The 19,733-nt window shown below is 64.8% G+C and overlaps 4 protein-coding genes across 10 annotated transcripts in view; 2 read left to right on the top strand and 2 right to left on the bottom strand.

Annotated features, from left to right (window-relative positions):
• Window positions 1-226, bottom strand: part of NR6A1 (nuclear receptor subfamily 6 group A member 1) — a 71,665-nt gene extending 71,439 nt beyond the window's left edge. For both annotated transcript variants that reach the window (XM_054284321.1, XM_054284322.1), the window contains exon 1: window positions 149-226. In XM_054284321.1, coding sequence (XP_054140296.1) covers window positions 149-215 — 67 coding nt within the window. In that variant the 5' untranslated portion in view covers window positions 216-226. The remainder of the gene's footprint in view (window positions 1-148) is intronic.
• Window positions 227-929: 703 nt separating this feature from the next.
• Window positions 930-8,754, top strand: OLFML2A (olfactomedin like 2A). Of its 2 annotated transcripts, XM_054284305.1 has the most exons (8): window positions 930-995; window positions 4,622-4,885; window positions 5,040-5,147; window positions 5,255-5,440; window positions 5,654-5,912; window positions 6,933-7,154; window positions 7,322-7,507; window positions 7,725-8,754. In XM_054284305.1, exons 1-8 carry the CDS (start codon window positions 930-932, stop codon window positions 8,324-8,326), a joined length of 1,893 nt encoding a protein of 630 aa, XP_054140280.1. In that variant the 3' UTR covers window positions 8,327-8,754. The 2 variants fall into 2 exon arrangements, with proteins under 2 accessions (XP_054140280.1, XP_054140279.1); XM_054284304.1 differs by lacking the exon at window positions 930-995 and having other exon boundaries at window positions 4,270-4,885; window positions 7,725-8,753.
• A 6,133-nt stretch (window positions 8,755-14,887) lies between these two features.
• On the bottom strand, window positions 14,888-16,645 carry RPL35 (ribosomal protein L35). Its single transcript, XM_054284333.1, has 4 exons — window positions 16,571-16,645; window positions 16,096-16,232; window positions 15,633-15,714; window positions 14,888-15,091 (listed from the first exon to the last, which is right to left on the bottom strand). Exons 1-4 carry the CDS (start codon window positions 16,571-16,573, stop codon window positions 14,942-14,944), a joined length of 372 nt encoding a protein of 123 aa, XP_054140308.1. The 5' UTR covers window positions 16,574-16,645; the 3' UTR covers window positions 14,888-14,941.
• A 125-nt stretch (window positions 16,646-16,770) lies between these two features.
• The window catches only part of SCAI (suppressor of cancer cell invasion), a 33,294-nt gene continuing 30,331 nt past the window's right edge, over window positions 16,771-19,733 (top strand). For 3 of the 5 annotated variants that reach the window (XM_054284315.1, XM_054284314.1, XM_054284308.1), the window contains exon 1: window positions 17,270-17,352. The gene's annotated coding sequence lies outside the window, so the exon portion shown is untranslated. Of the gene's footprint in view, window positions 16,865-17,269; window positions 17,353-17,516; window positions 17,534-19,733 lie in introns of those variants that run through there. The other 2 variants (XM_054284312.1, XM_054284311.1) reach the window with 2 other exon arrangements.

Below are 19,733 nucleotides of genomic sequence, written 5' to 3'. Positions count from 1 at the left end.
CCGGGTACCGGGCACCGGGCAGGGCGGGCACGGCCCTTTGTTGCGCCCCGCGGCCGCGGAAAGTTGCGGGCCCGCATCGGGCGGGCGGAGCCCCCGGTACCGCCGGCCCCGAACCCCGGCCCGCCCGGACCCCTCGCTCTGCACTCACCGCTGCGGGGCGGCCCCTTGCTGGCGGCGCGGGGCTCCGGCAGCTCCGCGGGCGGCTCCAGCTCCATGGCGGCGCCGGGGCCGCGCCGGGCCGGGCCGGGCCGGGGCTCGGCGGTCTCAGCGGCCCCGGCGGCCGCGCTGCCCCATGGCCGCTCGGGCGCTGCTGACAGCCAGGGCCGCGCCGCGCTCGGCCGGGCCGGCCGCGCCCCGCCCCCCCGGGGCACCACGGGAGCCGTAGTCCGAGCGCCGCCCGCGGGGAGCCGGGCCCGGCCCCGACGGCCGCGCCCCCGGCCCGCCCCGCCCCGCGGGCTGCCCCGGGCCGGTGCACCGGGAGCGGCGGGGCGCCAGGGGGCACCCGGCGGCCGAGCCCCGAGCGCTGCCCGCGGCACCGGGAGAGGGGAACCGGGCACCGGGCACGGGCCACCGCGAGAGGGGCGAAACCGGGCACGGGGCATAGCCTGGGGAAAGCGCACAGCCCCGGCGGGGGTCCGGGCGGGCTGCCCGGGGACACCGCCTCCCGCTCGGAGGGGGGGACCGGCCAGCCCGGGGAGGGACGGGCAGCCCCGGTGCGGCGGCAGCCCCGGGGCGGGCACGGCCGGCTCCACCCGGGGGAACGCGCCGCCCCCGCGCCGCTGCTGGGGCCGGTGCCGCCGGCGGGACGGGGCGGGGCGGGACGGGACGGACGGGCGGACGGGACGGGCGGCTCCTCCCCGCCGCCGGGACGGGACGGGCCGGGCCGGGCGGAGCGGCGCTCGGTGCGGGCGGTCACCGCCGCTCTCGCCATGCGGGCGCTGCTGCTCCCCGCGCTCCTGCTCCCGGCGCTGGCCGCGGTGCGCGGCGCCGCCACGGTAAGGACGGGCCGGACCGGCACCGGCACCGACTGGGGTCGGGATCGCGATCGGGAGCGGTCACGGCGGTGGTCGGAGCGGACAGGGGCAGCCCCGTCGCTGCGGGACCGGCCCGGTGCCCCGGCGGTCGCTGCTCTCTGTGCCCGGGCGGAGCGGCGGGGGCGCGGCCCGACACGGGCGGCGGGCGGGGGTCCCGGGAGGGGTCCCGGTTCGGGTGCCGGCGCTCCCAGCGGGCGGGGGTTCGGCGCCGGCAGTGACCCGGGCTGCGGGCGCGTTCAGCGGCTGGAAGGTGCCCAAGCCCCGGCGCTGCGGTGATGGGCGCTGCAATGAGCGACTCCGTGCCAGAGGGAGCAGCCCAGACAAGCCTTCCCCGCGGGGATGGGGAGCGGGAGCGGGAGCGGGAGCGGGACCGGCAGCGGGGGGAACCCGCCTCCCCCGTGCCTCAGGAGCCCTCGGTTCCAGCTGGAAGACGTCTCCCACGGGGTCAGTGGCCGTAGCGGGGCCGGGACACCGGGATCCAGCCCAGACCAATGGTGGTGGGAGCAGCTACTGCTAGGATCACCGAATGTCAAAAAGACAGGACTTTCCAAGACATTTGGTGGGAAACGACGTTAGCGCAGCTGTTGTCGGGCAGCACTTAGCTTGGAACAGATATCCAAAGCCTGGAATGCCCTGTTGCTGGGGTTCCCGGCGGGGTGCCAGGGGTGATGCTGGCAGGACTCGGCGATCCACGCGGTGCCGTCTCCCTGCCCGCAGGTGCTGCCTGCTGTGCTCAGAGGTGTTTTCCCGATGAGATCCCATCGGCGGGCATGCGTGTGCCACACAAACGCTTGGCACGGCTGTGTCCCCATGACTGACACGGGACGCCCAAGCAGCGCCAGCGCCCGGGCCTGGCCCCCGTCAGCCACGGCCCAGCCCTGCCAGCCCCGTTCTGCCTCAGCTGCGGGACGTGTTTGACACCTTGTGCCAAGCCTGGGAGGAGGAGGAAGAGGAGGGTGACATGGTTTCCCTCCCGTGACGGGGACATGCCTCCCGGCAGCTGTGCCAGAGGCGTGCGGTGCCGCAGCTTATCAACACAGCGTGTTTTCCTCCGAGACGAGTCCTCTGGCAGCAGCCAAGGGACAGCTTTAAAGCTGGCCAAGGGTCATTGTCAAAGGTCCCGCTTTCTCCAAATAATGTCACAAACTCTGTGCTCACATGGATGCTCTTGCAAGAGGTCCCGGAAGCCGGGAAAATTACCCAGCTCATAAAACTCGCAGTGAGGAAACCCTCAGCAAAGTGCAGGGACACTCTCCCACAGCAGCCACGGGTGTGCAGCCCCGGGGACAGGGACCCGCTGGGAGGAGAGGCAGCAGCAGCCTGGGCTGGGGTCTGCAGCGAGTGGGGGACCCAGGGAAGGAATCAGCAGAGCCCTGCAGGGCTGCATCAGCCCCATCGTGGGGAGCTCACAGATTCCCACCTGGAGAAAGCAGAGCAGCACGGGCTGCCCTCTGCACCCACATCCCCAACCACCTGTGCGCTGCTGGGAGAGGGTCTGTGGTGCCCTGGCATGGGCTGTCCCTGCGGAGCCGGGCACAGCCGGGCACGGGCTGACAGGGGGCACCGGCCGAGGTACCGCGGACCCTCACAGAGGCTCCCCGCGTGGGAGCCTGGTTTTAATACTTCCTCGCTTACGGGCTTTTCTGTATAAATAGAGCATGCAGTTCCTGTTTAGGGAAGCTGGCAGACGGCGCAGCGAGGTTTAGCGTTACGGCCCCGCTGGAGGTGGGCGGCGGCCCGGGCTCGGTGCGGACCCCGCAGCGCGTTTGCCCCCGCGGCCGGAGCCGGGCGGGTCTCGGGGGAGGGGCTGGCCCTTCGTGCCCTGGAGAGGTTCTGTGCCTCGGACACCTCCCCGCTGTCAGTGTCACAGGAGGGGATGCACAGCCAGGGTGCCCTGCTCCCGCAGAACGAGCTGCCTGCAGCGCTGCCCTGCAGAAGGCGCTGGGAGCAGGGGGGTCACAGCCGGCGGGGTCACAGCTGGGCCGGGGTCGGGATGGGCTCCAGCGCCTTCACCGGGGGCTGCTGCTCTGGAACGGGGGAGCCCAGCTCGGAACTGAAGCGGGCCTGCCGTGGGGAGCATCTCCCAGGGATTCCCGCAGGGATGTGTGCTCGGCGGGCAGCACACGGATGGACACTGCCCCCTAGGACAGCCCGGGCGCTGCGGGGTGTGGGGCCGGGCCGGGAGCCGTCCTGCCTGTTTGCACAAGCGCCAGTGGCCGTGGGGGAGGTCAGGGGCCCCGGGGACGTGCGAGCCTGGCGAGGTGGCGTTTGGGGAGGGGTCCCTGCCCCGCTCCCTGCTGAGAGCTTGATTAGATCCTGCTCAATTTACAGCCCTTTGGCGTCCTGGTGTTCCCTTCAGCCAGCAGGACCTGGTTTCCCTTTGAACGAAAGAGGGTTTTTTGAAATGTAAAATGTGTGAGGGTTTGCAGCCCTTCAGAAAGGGGCGGAAGCCCCTGGCCCTGTGGGCTGTGGGGAGCCGGGGTCCGTGCCCAGCTCAGGGAGCCCCGGTGCCACAGCACAGCAGGAGGATCCATCCCTGTGCGGCCCTGGGCGCTGCCTTGGGGCAGGACATGGAGCCCATGGGCCTCTGCCCTTTCCCACGCCGCTCTGTGCTCCGCTGCGGTCCGGGGAGCACCGGGAGCCAGAGCTCAGCTCGTTTCCCAGCTCTGCCACCGTTCTGTTTCCCAGGATGAGTCAGAGTCCCTGTGGGCAGAGCCCTCTCCCTGCGGGGTCACCGCTCTGCCTCTCCCTGCTCTCCCACCCTCCTTGGAGCAGGCACATCCCCGCCCGTGGGACACCCAGAGCGGCCTGGCCACGCTCCTGCCAGCCCTGGGGTCCCCGCAGGTGCACGGCCGGTGGCAGGGGCTGGGAGGGACTCAGCTCCCCTGTTCCTGAGCACAGCGGGAGAAATGAGCTAAACCGGCCGAAAAGCACCCTGGGCTCTGCAGCGTGAATCAGGGCCGTGTGTGGAAACAAGGGAGTCCTTGAGCCCGTGCCTCGGGCCATCGCGGCAGACTGAGGGGCCGAGCTCACCCCGAGGTGGCTGCATGTCACCACAAACAAGGGACCCTGTGTGGGCTCCGAGCCGCCGTGGGGGCACAGGGGCACTGCTGGGTGTTCCTGCCGCCACATCTGCTCGCTGAGGCACTGCTGGGTGTTCTTGCCACCATCCCTGCTCACTGAGGCACTGCTGGGTGTTCTTGTCACCATCCCTGATCTCTGAGGCACTGCTGGGTGTTCTTGCCACCATCCCTGATCTCTGAGGCACTGCTGGGTGTTCTTGCCACCATCCCTGCTCACTGAGGTCTTGCTGGAGGCTGAGAAGCAGCCATGGAAATGAGACTGAAGTACCTGGGCCACAAAGCACCGCAGGGATGAGCAGGTCCCTGGGCTTTGTCACTGCCAGCCCGGCTGCAGAGCGGTGGGACAGGGTGCTCTGGCCTAGGCAGTGCCTCTCTCCTTTGGGCACAGCCAGGGGCACTGGGAGATCTGTGGGCAAGCACAGTGAGGGGTTGGCCGTGTTGCTCCGCTGGGGTTGGCCCTGCGGGACACCCAGGCGGGCACCGGGCTCACGGCGTGTCCCGCAGGCTCTGGGGGACGTGGACCAGGTCCGGATGACGTCCGAGGGCTCCGACTGCCGCTGCAAGTGCATCCTGCGGCCGCTGAGCAGGGACGCCTGCAGCCGCGTCCGGAGCGGCAGCGCGCGCGTGGAGGATTTCTACACCGTGGAGACGGTGAGCTCGGGGGCTGACTGCCGGTGCTCCTGCACCGCGCCGCCCTCCTCGCTCAACCCCTGCGAGAACGAGTGGAAGATGGAGAAGCTGAAGAAGCAGGCCCCCGAGCTCTTCAAGGTATCTGTGCTGTGGTGGGACTGGGGCCAGGCCCCCTCTCCATGCTGTGCCATCATTCCCTGTGCCCCGTGCCCTGTGCCCCATGCCCCTGCCCCTGCCCTGTGCCCCGTGCCCCAGCCCTTACCCCAGGCCCCATCCCTGTGTCCCCCTGCAGCTGCAGGCCATGGTGGACCTGCTGGAGGGAACGCTGTACAGCATGGACCTGATGAAGGTGCACTCCTACATCAGCAAGGTGGTGGCGCAGATGAACACGCTGGAGGAGGTGAGCGAGCTCCAGCAGCCCCGTGCCCGCAGTGCTCCCCCCTGCACAGCTCAGGAGCTCTGTGAGCCTCTGAGTGGGGCTCCAGCCTCTCCTCTCCTCTCCTGCAGACCATCAAGACCAACCTGAGCAGGGAGAATGACTTCATGAAGGAGAGTGTCCAGCACCTCACTGACCAGATGAAACGCTACGAGAACTACTCTGACATCATGATCAGCATCAAGAAGGAGATCTCCAACCTGGGCTACCAGCTGCTGCAGAAGGATGCAGCTGCCATCCCCGACAGCAAGGCACAGGTACCCCAAGGCACAGGAACCCCAAGGCACAGGTACCCCCGGGCACATGCAGGCACAGCGGGTGCTGCCACGCAGGGCCAGGCTCCCCCAGGCTGGTGGAGGATCCTTGGGGTAATCCCTGGGCGAGTGCCTGTGTCCCCTGCCTGGCACGGAGGTGGCAGAGAAGAGGAGGGCATGGGAGGGCAGGGGGTCTGACCGGGCTGTGCCCCCCAGGACACGACAGGAGGCCGGGAGAAGGAGGCAGGACGGTACCCCAGCCCCCGCAAGGCCCTGGGGGACAGGGCAGCCCCCAGAGCGCCCAAGGAGAAGCCGCTGAAGCCCGAAAAGCCCAAAAAGGAGAACACCAAGGCCAAGGCGGGGTCACAGCCCACGGCCAAGCCCAAGCCCCTGGCGCAGCAGCAGACTGTGGTCCGGGGCATCACCTACTACAAGGTCGGGCAGGGAGCGGCGGAGGGTCCGGCCGGGAGCCGCGGTGAGTCTGGAGCAGGGCAGGGATGCGGGCTGGGAGGGCACCACTCACCGAGGGGGGGCCAGGGTGTGCCCCTGCACACGCACTGACCCCCGGCCCCACAAACACACTGACCCCCGGCCCTGCACCCACACTGACCCCCGGCCCCACAAACACACTGACCCCCGGCCCCACAAACACACTGACCCCCAGCCCCACAAACACACTGACCCCCGGCCCTGCACACACACTGACCCCCAGCCCCACGAACACACTGACCCCCGGCCCTGCACACACACTGACCCCCAGCCCCACATACACACTGACCCCCGGCCCCACAAACACACTGACCCCCGGCCCTGCACACGCACTGACCCCCGTCCCCACAAACACACTGACCCCCGGCCCTGCACACACACTGACCCCCAGCCCCACAAACACACTGACCCCCGGCCCCACGAACACACTGACCCCTGGCCCTGCACACACACTGACCCCCGGCCCCACAAACACACTGACCCCCGGCCCTGCACACACACTGACCCCTGGCCCTGCACCCACACTGACCCCCGGCCCCACAAACACACTGACCCCCGGCCCCACAAACACACTGACCCCCAGCCCTGCACACGCACTGACCCCCGGCCCCACAAACACACTGACCCCCGGCCCCACAAACACACTGACCCCTGGCCCCACAAACACACTGACCCGCGGCCCCACAAAGACACTGACCCCTGGTCCTGCACACGCACTGACCCCCGGCCCCGCACACGCGCTGACCCCCGGCCCTGCAAACACACTGACCCTCGGCCCTGCACCCACACTGACCCCCAGCCCTGCACACACACTGACCCCCGGCCCTGCACCCACACTGACCCCCAGCCCTGCACACACACTGACCCCCGGCCCTGCACCCACACTGACCCCCAGCCCTGCACACACACTGACCCCCGGCCCTGCACACACACTGACCCCTGGCCCTGCACACGCACTGACCCCCGGCCCTGCACACACACTGACCCTCGGCTTGTCCCCCCACAGAGGGTCCTGTGAGAGGGGCGGCCGTGCCGGAGCAGCAGGAGGACAGGGGCCCCCCGCCCGCCCCAGCCGAGGGCACCCCTGCCCACGCTGTTGCACAGGCGGAGAGCACCGTGCCCGGCAGCACGGCCGTGCCCAGCACCGCCCCGGTGCCCCGCAGCACCGCCCGCAGCGCCCCCGGGCAGGGCACCGACAGCACCGGGGACCCCGAGACACCCAACAGAGGTGGGTGAGAGGGGCGGCTGGCAGGGGGCACCCAGCCTGGAGGGCACCCAGCCCCGCGTTCCCGGTGCCCTGCCAACCTAAGCCAGCAGGAATCTGCCGGAGGGAAGGAGCAGGGGTCGGGTGCCAGGGCAGGGCTAAGCCTTCCTCTTCCTCCCCCTCGCACTCAGTGAAGGAGGCGGAGTGCGAAGGCACCATCGAGGCCGTGCAGCCCCCCAGGGAGCACCACAGCTACGGGCGCAACGAGGGGGCCTGGATGAAGGACCCGGCAGCCAAGGATGACCGCATCTACGTCACCAACTACTACTATGGCAACAGCCTGGTGGAGTTCAGGAGCCTCGACAGCTTCAAGCAGGGTGAGGGGCGAGCGGCCGAGTGGGCACAGGGGCCCTGGCTGCCCCTAGGTGGGTGACACCAGCTGTGCTGGGCCCTGGGGCGGTGGGCAGCTGAGGGGAGCATCCAGAGGGCAGCAAGGGTGACGCAAGGCCCCTTCTGCTGCCAGCATGCTCTGGCCGTCGTGCATGGGACCCCTGTGCTGTGGAGGGTCCCAACACCTCTCCCACCCACCCACAGGCCGCTGGAGCAACCTCTACAAGCTGCCCTACAACTGGATTGGCACGGGGCACGTGGTGTACAGGGGGGCCTTCTACTACAACCGTGCCTTCACCAAGAACATCATCAAGTACGACCTGAAGGAGCGCTACGTGGCGGGCTGGGCGCAGCTCCACGACGTGGTGTACGAGGACACCACGCCCTGGAAGTGGAGGGGCCACTCGGACATCGACTTCGCCGTGGATGAGAGCGGGCTCTGGGTCATCTACCCCTCGGTGGACTACGACTACTCCCAGCAGGAGGTGATCGTCCTCAGCCGGCTGGACCCCGTGGACCTCTCGGTGCGCAAGGAAACCACCTGGAAGACGGGGCTGAAGCGCAACACCTACGGGAACTGCTTCATCATCTGTGGCATCCTCTATGCTGTGGACACCTACAGCCAGAAGGAAGGGCAGATCTCCTATGCCTTCGACACGCACACAGACACGGAGGCAGAGCTCCGGCTGCCCTTCCTCAACCACTACTCCTTCACCACGCAGGTCGACTACAACCCCAAGGAGAAGGTGCTCTATGCCTGGGACAACGGCCATCAGATGACCTACGGGCTCAGCTTCGTGGTCTGAGTGCCCGGGCGGGTCCCTCTGCGCTCCTGCACCCACCCTGCCTGGGGCACCCTGACGCAGCCTGGCCCTGGCACCCCCACTCCAGCCAGGGCTGTGGCAAGAGCTCAGCTTCCCCCTCAAAACCTTCCCCATCTGCTCTGGCCACCCACCACCTGCCCCGTGCCCACCGTGCTGCAGGGCATGGGCAGCCCGTCAGAGCAGCCCCCAGCAGCAGACACCCACCCCTGTGACAACGTGGCCCCGGGGCCGTGGCAGCTCGGCCAGCATCGCCTTCCCGGGGACGCGGAGAGAGCCCAGCCCCGCACGGCTCTGCCGCTGCTGGCACCGCCCGCCCGCCCTGCAGCAGCGCCCCGGGCGCCTCCTGCGCTGCCCCCGGCCCGGGCACCGCGTGTGCCATCCAGCGCTGCCAGCCGTGCCAGGGCCAGTGCCAGCCCCGTGCCCCGCCCGCGCCCCGCCCCGCGGGCCCCTCACTGCCCGGCGCCCGGAACAGGTGCCAGTCGCTATTTTAGGAAGTGTGGTTAAGACGCCTTTGCTTTTGCTGATCATGAGTTTGTTATTTAAATGCATTCACTGGAGCCGTGCAAGTCCCCTTCGGCAGCAGGCGTGGAGGAGCCTGCCTGGGGTGTCCTGCCTGCACAGCCACCCGCACACCTGCCCTCACACCTGCCCTCACCCCTGCCTTCTCACCTGCCCTCTCACCTGCCCTCTCACCTGCCATTACACCTGCCCTCTCACCTGCCCTCTCACCTGCTCTCACCTGCCATTACACCTGCCCTCACCCCTGCTCTCACACCTGCCTTCTCACCTGCCATTACACCTGCCCTCTCACCTGCCCTCTCACCTGCTCTCACCTGCCCTCTCACCTGCCCTCACACCTGCCCTCACCCCTGCTCTCACCTGCCCTCTCACCTGCCCTCTCACCTGCCTTCTCACTTGCCCTCTCACCTGCCCTCTCACCTGCTCTCACCTGCCCTCTCACCTGCCCTCACACCTGCCCTCTCACCTGCTCTCACCTGCCTTCTCACCTGCCCTCACACCTGCCCACACCCCTGCCCGCACCCAGCACTGGCCAGGGCACCCTCGGGGCTCTCACTCGGTGTGAGGCAGAGCGAGGGGCTGTGAGCGCTTGGCTTGGTTTTGGTCATTTTAGACATGAGCAGTACTAAAACATAACAGATGTGAGAGCGGGCTGCGTGTGTTGTCGTTTGTCCTGGAGCTGGGCAGGGTGGGTGCTCACCGTCCCCATCCCTCCCTGTCCCTGCCCCTGCCCCTGTCCCTTCTCATGCCCCTTCTTCCCCTGTCCCTTCTCCTTCCCCTGCCCTGCCCCTGCCCTGCCCCGAGCCCCCACGCTGGCCAGGCGCTGTCCCCTCTCTCGGCCGTGGGTTCTCGCCACCAAAAAGGAGCCGGCCGACTTTTCCCCCCGACTGGTCCCTGCCAGGCTTTTATCTAGCGATCCCCAGCAAATCCCTGTACAAACAATACGGATTTCTGACATTTTTTTGTGGTAAAGTAAACTCCCAGCACATCTCTAATTCCAGGGCTTTGTTGTTCTTCCGCAGGGGCTGCCGCGGCTCCGCGCTGTGCTGGGCTGGGCTGCGGACACCCCTCCGCTCCCCTCGCTCAGAAAACACGGTCAGAGCGCTCGTTGTGTTGGGTCCTTGGGGCTGCGGTGGGGAGCTCCAGTCCCAGCAGCTCTTTGTGAGCTGATCCTGCTCTGGCACGGGCCCCAGGCTGGTCCTGGTCTCTGGTCCCAGCTCAGCCGCAGGACAAGCCGGGCTGGGGAGGACAGGGGTCCCCAAGTGGGGACGTGTGGGTGGGGGCAGGATGGGCTCCCGCTGCGACAGGAGCTGCTGACTTCCAGACATTCCTCCTGTGCGCGGCCGGCACCACCTCGGCTCATAACGTGATTAAAAGATTAAAATCTCTCAGTTCAGCAGCAAGCAGCAAATGAAGCTTGAGACGGGGATGCTGGGGGGCTGTGGTGCTCGAAGCCCCCGTGACAGCGATGTGGCGCCTGGGGAAGGGCAGCTGAGGCCATGTGGGCAGGTGGCTCTGGTGCCCAAAATCTCCTCCTGTGCTCGGTGCAGCCGGGCAGCGAGCCCTGATCCCCCCGCCCCTTCTCAGTTACTGGCCGGGCTGGTTTGTTTGTGGTGGTTTTGCCTCCTTGCTGGCGTCCTGCTCTCCCCACGGTGCCAGCCCAGTGCTGAGCTGAGCCGGGGCTGGCCAGTCTTTGGGTGGGCAGGATGTGCAGTGGGCAGGTGGCATCCTGGCCATGGTTGCAGTCTGTTGGCACCACTGAGGGTGCACCAAAACTTCAGTCCTTGTTCCACCCCGGGAGCTGCCTCTGCCTGGATCCCCCGCAGCTCAGCTGTCTGGGCACTGCCAGGCTCCAGGACCAGGGGCTTGGCAGAGGGCTCTGCCTGGGACATGGTGCCCAGCCACGCCAGTAGCCCCCGGGTCATCCCCGGGGAGCAGAATGCTCGGTGCCAGCACCACAGCCCTCTTGCTGTGCCCCCACCCATCCGCTGCCCGTGCTGGGACATGTTTGGTGGGAGAACGTCGGTGCCACCAGGGCCTCTGGTCAGTCTCCAGGAGCTGCGGGGAGGTGCAGGGACGTGGTGTGACATGGGGACGCAGGTGCCAAGGCTGACGATCCCGAGCAGCTGTGGGAAGGGCTGGGCAGCGGGTGGTGGCCGGAGGGAAGGGAGGGGAGCCACGGCCTTGGCGGTGCCGCCGCTGACTCACTCACCAGTGGAAACAGAAACCTTTCCCAGGCTTGCAGCACCAGCTCCCCAGCACCCACCTCGCCATGTCAGCCCCTGGGGCTGGCAGGGTGCACCTGCACACACCCCTTCCCTGGCACGGCACGGCACGGCATGGCACGGCACAGAGCAGGGGCTCTCGTGGCCGGGCTCTGCTCAGCCTGCTGCAGGGGCTGTCTCCATCTCCCCAGGGATGCTCAGCCAGGCTGCCTGGGAGCCAGGAGCCAGCAGGCAGCAGCCCCCAGCCCTGGGTGCCCCCGGGCCGGCGGGAGCCGTGTCTGTGTGCACACACTGCCCGCATTCATGGAACAGCGGGACCAGGGCAGCGCGGGGCAAGTCCTCCCCCAGAGTGGCCAACAAAACGGGCATTCAGGCATTCAGGGCCAGCGCGGGCGGCTGCCCCGGGCAGACCCGGGCCATCTGTGAGGCCAGCGGGGCACGGCATTTTCCTGCCAGGCCTCACAGCCCGGGGCTTGTGGTCCCAGCTGCCCCAGACACGCTGCTCGCACGCAGCCACGCGGGGCCAGCTCCCCCAGCACGCTGTGCCAGGCATGGCACACCGAGGGCACTGGAGTGGGCACGGCACACCGAGGGCACTGGAGTGGGCACGGCACACCGAGGGCACCGGGGCGGGCACGGCACACCGAGGGCACCGGGGTGGGCACAGGTGGTCGCTCCCAAGCTCCCTGCCCACAAAGCCCTTGTCATGTCCCTCCGTGTCCCGCTGTGTGCAGAAACCAGGGCCAGCCCTGTGGCAGCGCTCGGGGCAGCAGCCAAGGACTGTCCTGGAGGAGGAAGGTGACAGTAGCAGTGACAGGAGCAATGCCAGGAGCGTTAGGAGACCTGGGGATTGTCCATCGCAGCCAGCACCAGCCAAGGGAGGTGGGTCCTAGGCATTCCTCAGCAGTATTTGGTTCACAGTTGGACTCAATCTTGAGGGTGTTTTCCATCCTAAAGGACAGTGATGATACAGCTCACATCTGCCTCTGCCCCTGTGCAGCCCCTCCTCCCCAGCCCCCAGAGGCAGAATGGGGTCCAGGCGTGGGTGCTGCCAGCTCCCACCGACACCATCCGCTCCAGGCCGGTCCTGCTGTGCTGGGCACAAACATCTGGTCCTGCTGGAGGTGTTCCAGGGCACAGGGCCAGGGCTCCCTCTGCAGCAGCACCAGCCCTGGGCCGTGCCCTGCAGCCAGCCAGCAGCTGCTCCTCCGTCCGCATCCCCACCCGGGAAATCATTTGTTTGTTGAAGAACGTCTTTTCCCAGGAAACCTCTGCAGTGCTGAGGGACATCTTCAGTTACAAGGAGCAAATAAACAGTTTGAGTTTCTGAGGCTCGGCAAACACCCGTGTTAACCCAGGGCTGGCATGGGCAGCTGGGGGGTCAGCGCTGCAGCATGGCGGGGTCCCACACCGACCCCAGAGCCTGCGGGGACACAGGGACAGAGGGGACAGACACACAGCCTGCAGGGACACAGGGGCCACACGGCCTGCAGGGACACAGGACACAGGGGACACACAGTCTGCAGGGACACAGGACACAGGGGACACACAGTCTGCAGGGACACAGGGGCCACACGGCCTGCAGGGACACAGGACACAGGGGACACACAGTCTGCAGGGACACAGGGGCCACACGGCCTGCAGGGACACAGGGGCCACACAGCCTGCAGGGTCACAGAGGACACGCTGTGGTCCCCACAGAGGCAGTGTGACACTGGGGTGCTCTGGGGAGTGGGTGGCCCTTCCCTGGGGGTTCCTGTCCCTGGGCTCCCTCCTCTGGGGACCAGCAAGGCCAGAGAGTTCACTCAGTGCTGCCAGCAGTGGCTTCTGCCAGGGAGCTGGGGCACCAAGGGCACCCTCTGGGACTGGCTGGCAAAGAGGGAACCAGCACAGACCGCCGAGACCCCAGCCAGGACAGGCCTTGCTCTCACAGCAGGAACAAGAGTGTTCTCCACCAGTGCCCTGGAGGAAGCTCATCATTTCACCTCTGTGTCCTCTCAATCACTCTGTTGTTCCTGGTCACTTAAAGGGCTGCTTGTCTGCAGGACATCTCCTGTGACAGGACAGGGCAGCTCTGATGGAAGGGCCAGACTGGTTGGTTTTGTCACACAGCTATGGGTGGATGGAGTAATTCAGCCCCAGGATTTAGTGCAGTGCCAGAAACATGTTCACCTCCTCAAATGGCTGCTGGGGGCTGTGCCCAAACTGAAGCCTGAGCTGTTCTCCAGTACTGCCTCCCACTCAGCATGGAGATGGCTCCTGGACGTTCAGAGCCTGCTCAGTTGGGGTTTTTCCCCATTTTTGTGTTCCCCACCCTCTTGATTGGCATGCCAGTGATCTGCACTGACTGGATCCTTGAGACAGCAGATCCTTTCTCAGCAGTGCTCCTGTGGCTGGGGTGGAAGGTGACACCTGGAGCACACCCTGGCACTCACCCGTCTCTGCAGGCAGAGTTTGGGCCGTGCTTGCTTTGCCGAGCTGCCAGGCTCCCCGAGCCGTGCTGCTGGAGCAGCACAGGGCACACAGCTCTCCCAAGAGAAGCCCGAATGCAGCCAGGCACGATCTGGCAGCACCACCTGCCCCAGCCTGCCCTGCTCCCAGCACAGGGACCAGCCCCTCTCTCTGTCTCCAGCATCAGCTCCTGGGATGGCAGAGAGCAGATCTGGGATCCTCACAGGGTGCCCCTGCTCCTGGGGGACAAGCAGCTCTGAGGCCCAGCAGGACACACGGACACGGACGCGGCCCTGTGAGCCTGCCTGGGAGCAGAGCCCAGCCCAGGAGCCGTTCCCACACGCAGCCTGCCCGGCCCAGCGCCGTGCCAGCCCCGCTCCTCTCCTGCCAGACACGTCCCACGCACCCCATCCAAACAGGGACAGAGCCAGCACAGCCCGGGTGACATCACAGCGCAGCCACCCTCGCAATGCCGCCATGTAGGGAAAACTCCCTGCACCGCACGGGATCGGGCCTCTCTGGATAAAACTAGCTTGAGGCTTAAAAAGCCTTAATTGAGGCAGCAGAATTAAGACATTTTTCCTAAACAGAATCTGGATCCAATCTAGGAACTCCCTAATGGATAGGCAATTTTTTATGTTCGAATGCATTGGCCGCACTAATTCAAACCATGAGTGCTGCAGCCCTCACGCTCCAGCAGCACTGTGGAACTCTTGCTCACAATCAGAACCAAAAAAGGCTTTTGGAATTGCAGCTCCATCTCTGAGTCCCAAAGAACTCCATGGGGGACAAACCATTTAACCCGTGCTGTGCTTTGCAGGTATAAGGAAGTGTGGAATTGTGAAGCCACGGACGCCCTGGGAGTTCAGTTCTTTTTCATACCCCGAGCTCATGTGCCCACAGAAGCACCCAGACCCACAGAGAACACCTGATCTGACACTATCCCTCCCCCACAGGGTTGTCAGTGGAGTTAGGAGCTTCCCAGGGATCTGAACCAAGTGCTGACAAGTTTCCATGATGTCCCATGAAATCCCTCAGCTAATTAATTTTTTTCTATTAACCCTTCAATACAGGCACAAGATAAAATTTTAAACTGTTATAGTGATAAATATCGACTGACTACCAACATTTGTGAAAAGCTTCCGTTCTAGATCAATACCCGTTTGGATGAAGCAGCCTCATAGATCTGTACCCATTCACTGCCTGTTCCTCAGAGGCAAATAATCTGCCAGGTCTGTATTTCCATTAGCAGTCGCACACTTTCTGTGAACCCTCCCATTTCCCTCCATTAGGCTGACTCCTTTATGGGCCCTTTACCCACCACCCCCAAATAAACCACCAGTGACACTTGCAAAGCAAACTGCATTTAATGAGCCTTCCTGCGAGTGCAGCTGGCCCGGGGCTATGCCTTGATGGCGAATTTCCGGGCTGGGTATAAACGTTCCTTTCTCTGCTGCTTCTTGGTCTTCAGGTTCTCCTCGTGCTTGTTGAGCCTGCGCCGCATGGCCCTCGTCTTCTTGGGTCGCAGATCCAGGGGCTTGTACTTCTTGCCCTGTTTGCAAAGACACCCAGCAGCTGAGCTCAGGAGACTCCTCTCCACTGGGAATCACAAGTGCATTGTGACTTTTGCAGCAGCTCTGATTCAGGTTTAAGTAAGGCCTAATCTTACAAGCCCCACTTATCCAGCATCCCTTGAAAAGATCTTTTTTCCCCAACCAATATGATCTAACTCAAACTCCAGGAAGTGATAGTCTAAAAATTACAGAACCATATAGAATTTCTTGGTCACCTGTGAGATGATTAAATTGAAAATAAGAAGAGTATCTGAATTTCTGCAAACCACATCTCCCAGCAAGTCCACCCCACAGAAGGGATGCTGCCAGAGGACTCTCTTGCAAAGCAGACTCACACCAAGCCTGCAGAACTCTTGCACCAATATTTAAAAAGCAACCATGACCACAGAACTTTAATCTTAACATAAATTATAGTTTTTCATTGAGTTTTAAGCTTTTAAGTAGCAATCCTTCCCAGAAACTTTGTAATTGTGAACGGCAAGAGTGTAAATGCCACTTACAGAAAACGCCTGTCCTTACCTTGTAGAACTTCCTCAAGTTCTCCTTCTGGGTCTGGTTGATGACGGTCAACACTCTGGCAATGGATTTGCGCACCACTCGGCTACAGGTGGGAAAGAGAGGGATGTGAGCACACCGTGCAGGGGCAGCTCCATGGGGCGAACCCGGGCTACAGAACCCAGCAGCTCCAGGGCCGAACCCCAGGTACAGAACCCAGCAGCTCCAGGGCCGAACCCGGGCTACAGAAGCCGGAGCCCTCACACTGAGCCCCGCTACAGCCAACACCGGCAGCGCCCGGCCCAGCCCCCCGAGCACAGACACGCACCGGCCCTCAGGCCTAGGGAGATGCGCTCCTCTCCCACGCGCGATTTCAGGTTTTCCTTTTCCAGAGCACGCAGCCAGCACAGCCTGCGGGAGCGGCTCAGGCACGGTGCCCCGGACTCGGGGGCCCTGCCCGGCTGCACTCGGCCCCGGCCCCACTCACATCTTGGACAGCTTGGAGGCGGCCCCGCCGGTCACTTTGGCCACGCGCAGCTGCGACAGCTCCACCTTGAGATCCTCCAGCTGCTTCAGCAGCTCCTCCTTCTTCTTCCCGCGCAGGTCTCGGGCCTTGATCTTGGCCTGCGGGCGGCGGACAGGCCGTCAGTGCCCCCGCCCGACCCCCGGGCCCGCGTCCCGCCCGCCCTCAGCCCCCGCGGCGCGAATGTGCGGGCCCAGGGCCCGGTGGGATGTGGGCGGACGGCCGGGATTCCCGGGCCCGGTGGGACGGGGGGGATGCCCGGGTGCCGTTCCCGCGGGATGCCCAAGTGCCGTTCCCGCGGGATGCCCAAGGATGCCCGGCGGCCGTTCCCGCGGGATGCCGGTGCATCCCGGTGCCGTTGCCGCGGGATCCCGGTAGATCCCGGAGCCTTTCCCGGGGGATGCCGGCGGATTCCCGACGCGCGGCCCGGTTCTCTCACCATGGCGGGCGGCGCGGGGCGGAAAGGCGGAAGCGGCGCGGGAGAGGGGCGGTGCCGCGGCCGGACCGTACCAACGCGTGCAGGGCGGGGGGAGGAGCCTGCGCCGCGCGCCCCCCGCGGGAGGCAGGGTGGTCCCGGCCGGGGCGCTGACAAGCAGGGCGGGAGGCACGGCCGGCCCCGGGCTCTGGGGCTGCAGCCCCGCGGGAGCCGCTCGGTGCTGCGGCCGCCGCCCCCGCTCTCTGGCAGCCGCCGGAGCCCGGTCAGAGCGCAGCCGGTGTTCTCACGCTGGCCGAGGTGCGGCACTCTTACACCGGCAGTGATGGGGACGTGATGGGGACGTGATGGCGGGCGGGGCGAGAGCGGACGCCGCGGCACCGCGGAGCAGGGACAGCGGCAGGGGCAGGGCCGTGCGCGCAGGCGGCCGCGCGGGACGGACAGACGGACAGACAGACGGGCCGGTCTCGCTCCCCGCGGCGCCGCCGCCGCCGTATCCAAGCAGCCGCCGCGCCTCACCGGCAGCGCGCCGGAGGGCGGAGCCTCTCGATTGACGGCCGGCGCAGCCAATGAGAACGCAATCTCGCCGTTAGCCTGGGCGCGCGGCCAATAGGAGCGCACGGGGGCGGGGCTGGCCGGCGCGGACCGGCGCGAGGCGGCAGCCGCGCTCCGCGAACCTCGGCGGCGCTGCGGCCGCGCCCGGACCGGGACCGTGATCGGGACCGGCGGGTGCGGACGGTGAGCGGGACCGCCCGGCAGCGCCTGCCCCGCTCCGGCCCGGCCTCCAGGTGCGGGGGGCGGAGCGGCGGCGCGGGCGGACGCGGGCGGGGCGTCGGCGGGGGCGGGCGGGAGCGGCGGCGGCTGCGGGCGCCTCGGGGCAGGCCCGGTGGCGGCGCGCCCCTCACCGCGGTCTCGCCCCCGCAGAGCTCCGGGCCCGGCGGAAGAGCCCCGCCGCGCGTGGGAGCCCAGGTAAGGCGGCAGGTGCGGACGGGGGCCCCCGGAGCATCCCCCGGCGGCGCGGCGGGGCCGTGCCCGGTGCCGCGGTGAGGGGCGGCGGGGGCGGGAGCTGCCGAGGCCCGGCGGCGGCACGGGGCCGTGCTGGCCGCTGTCGTTGCTGCTAACGGAGGGGAGGAACGCGATGTGACACGTCTAACGCTTAGGCCTGGGCTGGCAGCGCAGCCGGGATAATCACCCTCCCGACCCCCGGTATTAACTTGGCCGCTGGCCGCGCTCCCTTCCCGCCCGCAGCCGCGGGGCCGCCGGTGCCGAGCGGCCGCTGACAGGTAGCGGCGATCGGCGTCGCCGGGCGAGCCCGCTGGGATGGAACGCTGCGGGATTTTACGGGAGCAGTCTGTGCGGGGCTGGGTATCCAAGCTGCCAGACTATCCAAGGTTTGCTGGAATCGTCGTGGGTTCGTTCTGATTTTAAACTTCCATCGCAGCACCAGCTTCCCTTGTCACCAATTTTTATTTGTTTTTGTACAGAGAGGTGTCTGGGACAATAGGTGACGTGAAATGCCCTTGGGGACAGAAGCTGGATGGTTGTTATATTGTGTCATCCCCTCAAATTTCTTGTCTTATAAAAATGTGCATAACCTGTTAAAACATTCAAGATCAAGACTGCAGGTTTTCAGCTCTAGATCTAATCTCCCACCACAGAACAGGACCTGTTTTCATCAATGTCTGAGCTGCACGTCTCTCATTTAATAACCAGACTCCAAGCTTCTACGCTTTATCTGGGCCAAGCATTTCTGGTCCTCCAACCTGTAAAATGGACCCTTTTAATATAAACAAAAAAATCTGGATTTTGCACAATCTATCCAAATGCAACCTGTAATTCATGGCATCTTGTCCAGCTGATGCAGAGCAGCGCTGTGGGCCCATATGAAGACTGAAATGTGAGTGAGTCTCCCAGAATGTGTGTGCTTCCCTCTGCTCCTGCGGGCAGCGGGACTGCTGTGGCGGTAGCAGTCTTTGCAAATTGTAGAAATTCATCCTGTGTGGGTTTTGCTGTGGGATCTGCAGGTGCAGCTCCTGCCTGGGGTCTCTCACCCCGCCTGACCCCGTGGTGTGGTGGCTGTGCTGTCCCTGCAGGGTGGAGGAAGCACTCTGGGAGCCTGGTGCCCTGCTGGGGACCATGTGTGTAGAAAAGAGGCTTCATTTTCAAATCAGATTAATACAGTCTCATTCAAGATGTTTGAATAAATTGGACCACGATTTATGTTAAATGAAAGAGTGAGTCACTTCACCATGAGCAGAGAGCTTTATTCTCCAGTCATCCTAGGCTGCCAGAGCAATACAGGCAGTCATGAATGTGATGGCCAGGTCCTTTACTGCAGGAAATAGAAAAACCATTCACAGAAACTATATGGAGAGAGGGAATATTTTGTTGTTCTACAGAGGAGAATGTGATCATTGTTCTGTCTTGCAATGTAGCTGCAATAAACTATCAGAATTCAGCTGGCAATCCATTACAAGGCAAGTCCCTTACAAACAAGGGAATATTTTATCACAACCGTGTCTAGCTGGGCTTTGCTCTACGTGTAAGTATGATACCGTGTTCTGTGCTCTTTTGAGAAAGTCGATCTACAAGTGATAAAGATGCTGAAAGTGCATTCCAGCGGGAGCAACACGAAGCTCATTGTTAATCATTCCTGTGTCCCTGTTTTATTTTGTGGAGGGGAGTGATAAAAATGGAGCGTAGCGATTCCAAACGTCGAGAAGGTTCTGCCCTGGATCAGGTGGGGCTGTCGGTGGCCTGCAGGGAGGGCACAGGTGGGCAGTGGGAGCCGGGCTGGGCAGTGGGAGCCGGGGGCTGCAGCTCTCCCTCTGTGCTGCTCCCGTCACATGATGCTCTGCACAGGGCCCTGCTCGCGCTGCAGCTGCCTGGCTGCCTGCACTCACATCTCACATCTCACATCTCCCCTCTTCTTGCATCGCTTTCATTCTGCTTTGGCTCTGTCGGTGTTAAATGGAGCTGTTGGTGATCTGCTGCGGCACAGATGGATAATGGGAATTCATTGGGTTATCTGGGCACGTTACTTTGTTGGTTTATCTTTTATTGTGCTTGGTGTGCTTTGGGTAAGGAAAGGAGATCTCTGGTGTGGAAGTCTGTTCTGAGGTGGTGTTACTGCCTAAAGAGCTGCAGTGGAGCTGATACTAAACAAAAA

Source organism: Melozone crissalis, unplaced genomic scaffold (genome assembly GCF_028551555.1).
Source record: "Melozone crissalis strain CALT ecotype California unplaced genomic scaffold, PUWL_Pcris_2 ptg000041l_1, whole genome shotgun sequence".
Classification (NCBI taxonomy): domain Eukaryota; kingdom Metazoa; phylum Chordata; class Aves; order Passeriformes; family Passerellidae; genus Melozone; species Melozone crissalis.
The sequence above is the reverse complement of the archived record's forward strand: the minus strand, read 5'-3'. Positions and strand labels throughout refer to the sequence as shown.

Excerpts from the sequence above, each read along its gene's own strand:
- OLFML2A (XM_054284304.1), top strand. The coding sequence starts at position 4,409 with ATGAGCAGGTCCCTGGGCTTTGTCACTGCCAGCCCGGCTGCAGAGCGG. Across the intron at positions 5,913-6,932 it reads GGGTCCGGCCGGGAGCCGCG|AGGGTCCTGTGAGAGGGGCG; the intron begins GTGAGTCTGGAG and ends GTCCCCCCACAG. Across the intron at positions 7,155-7,321 it reads CCCCGAGACACCCAACAGAG|TGAAGGAGGCGGAGTGCGAA; the intron begins GTGGGTGAGAGG and ends CCTCGCACTCAG.
- RPL35 (XM_054284333.1), bottom strand. Across the intron at positions 15,715-16,095 it reads GCCTCCAAGCTGTCCAAGAT|CCGAGTGGTGCGCAAATCCA; the intron begins GTGAGTGGGGCC and ends TCCCACCTGTAG. Across the intron at positions 15,092-15,632 it reads ACTTGAGGAAGTTCTACAAG|GGCAAGAAGTACAAGCCCCT; the intron begins GTAAGGACAGGC and ends CTTTGCAAACAG.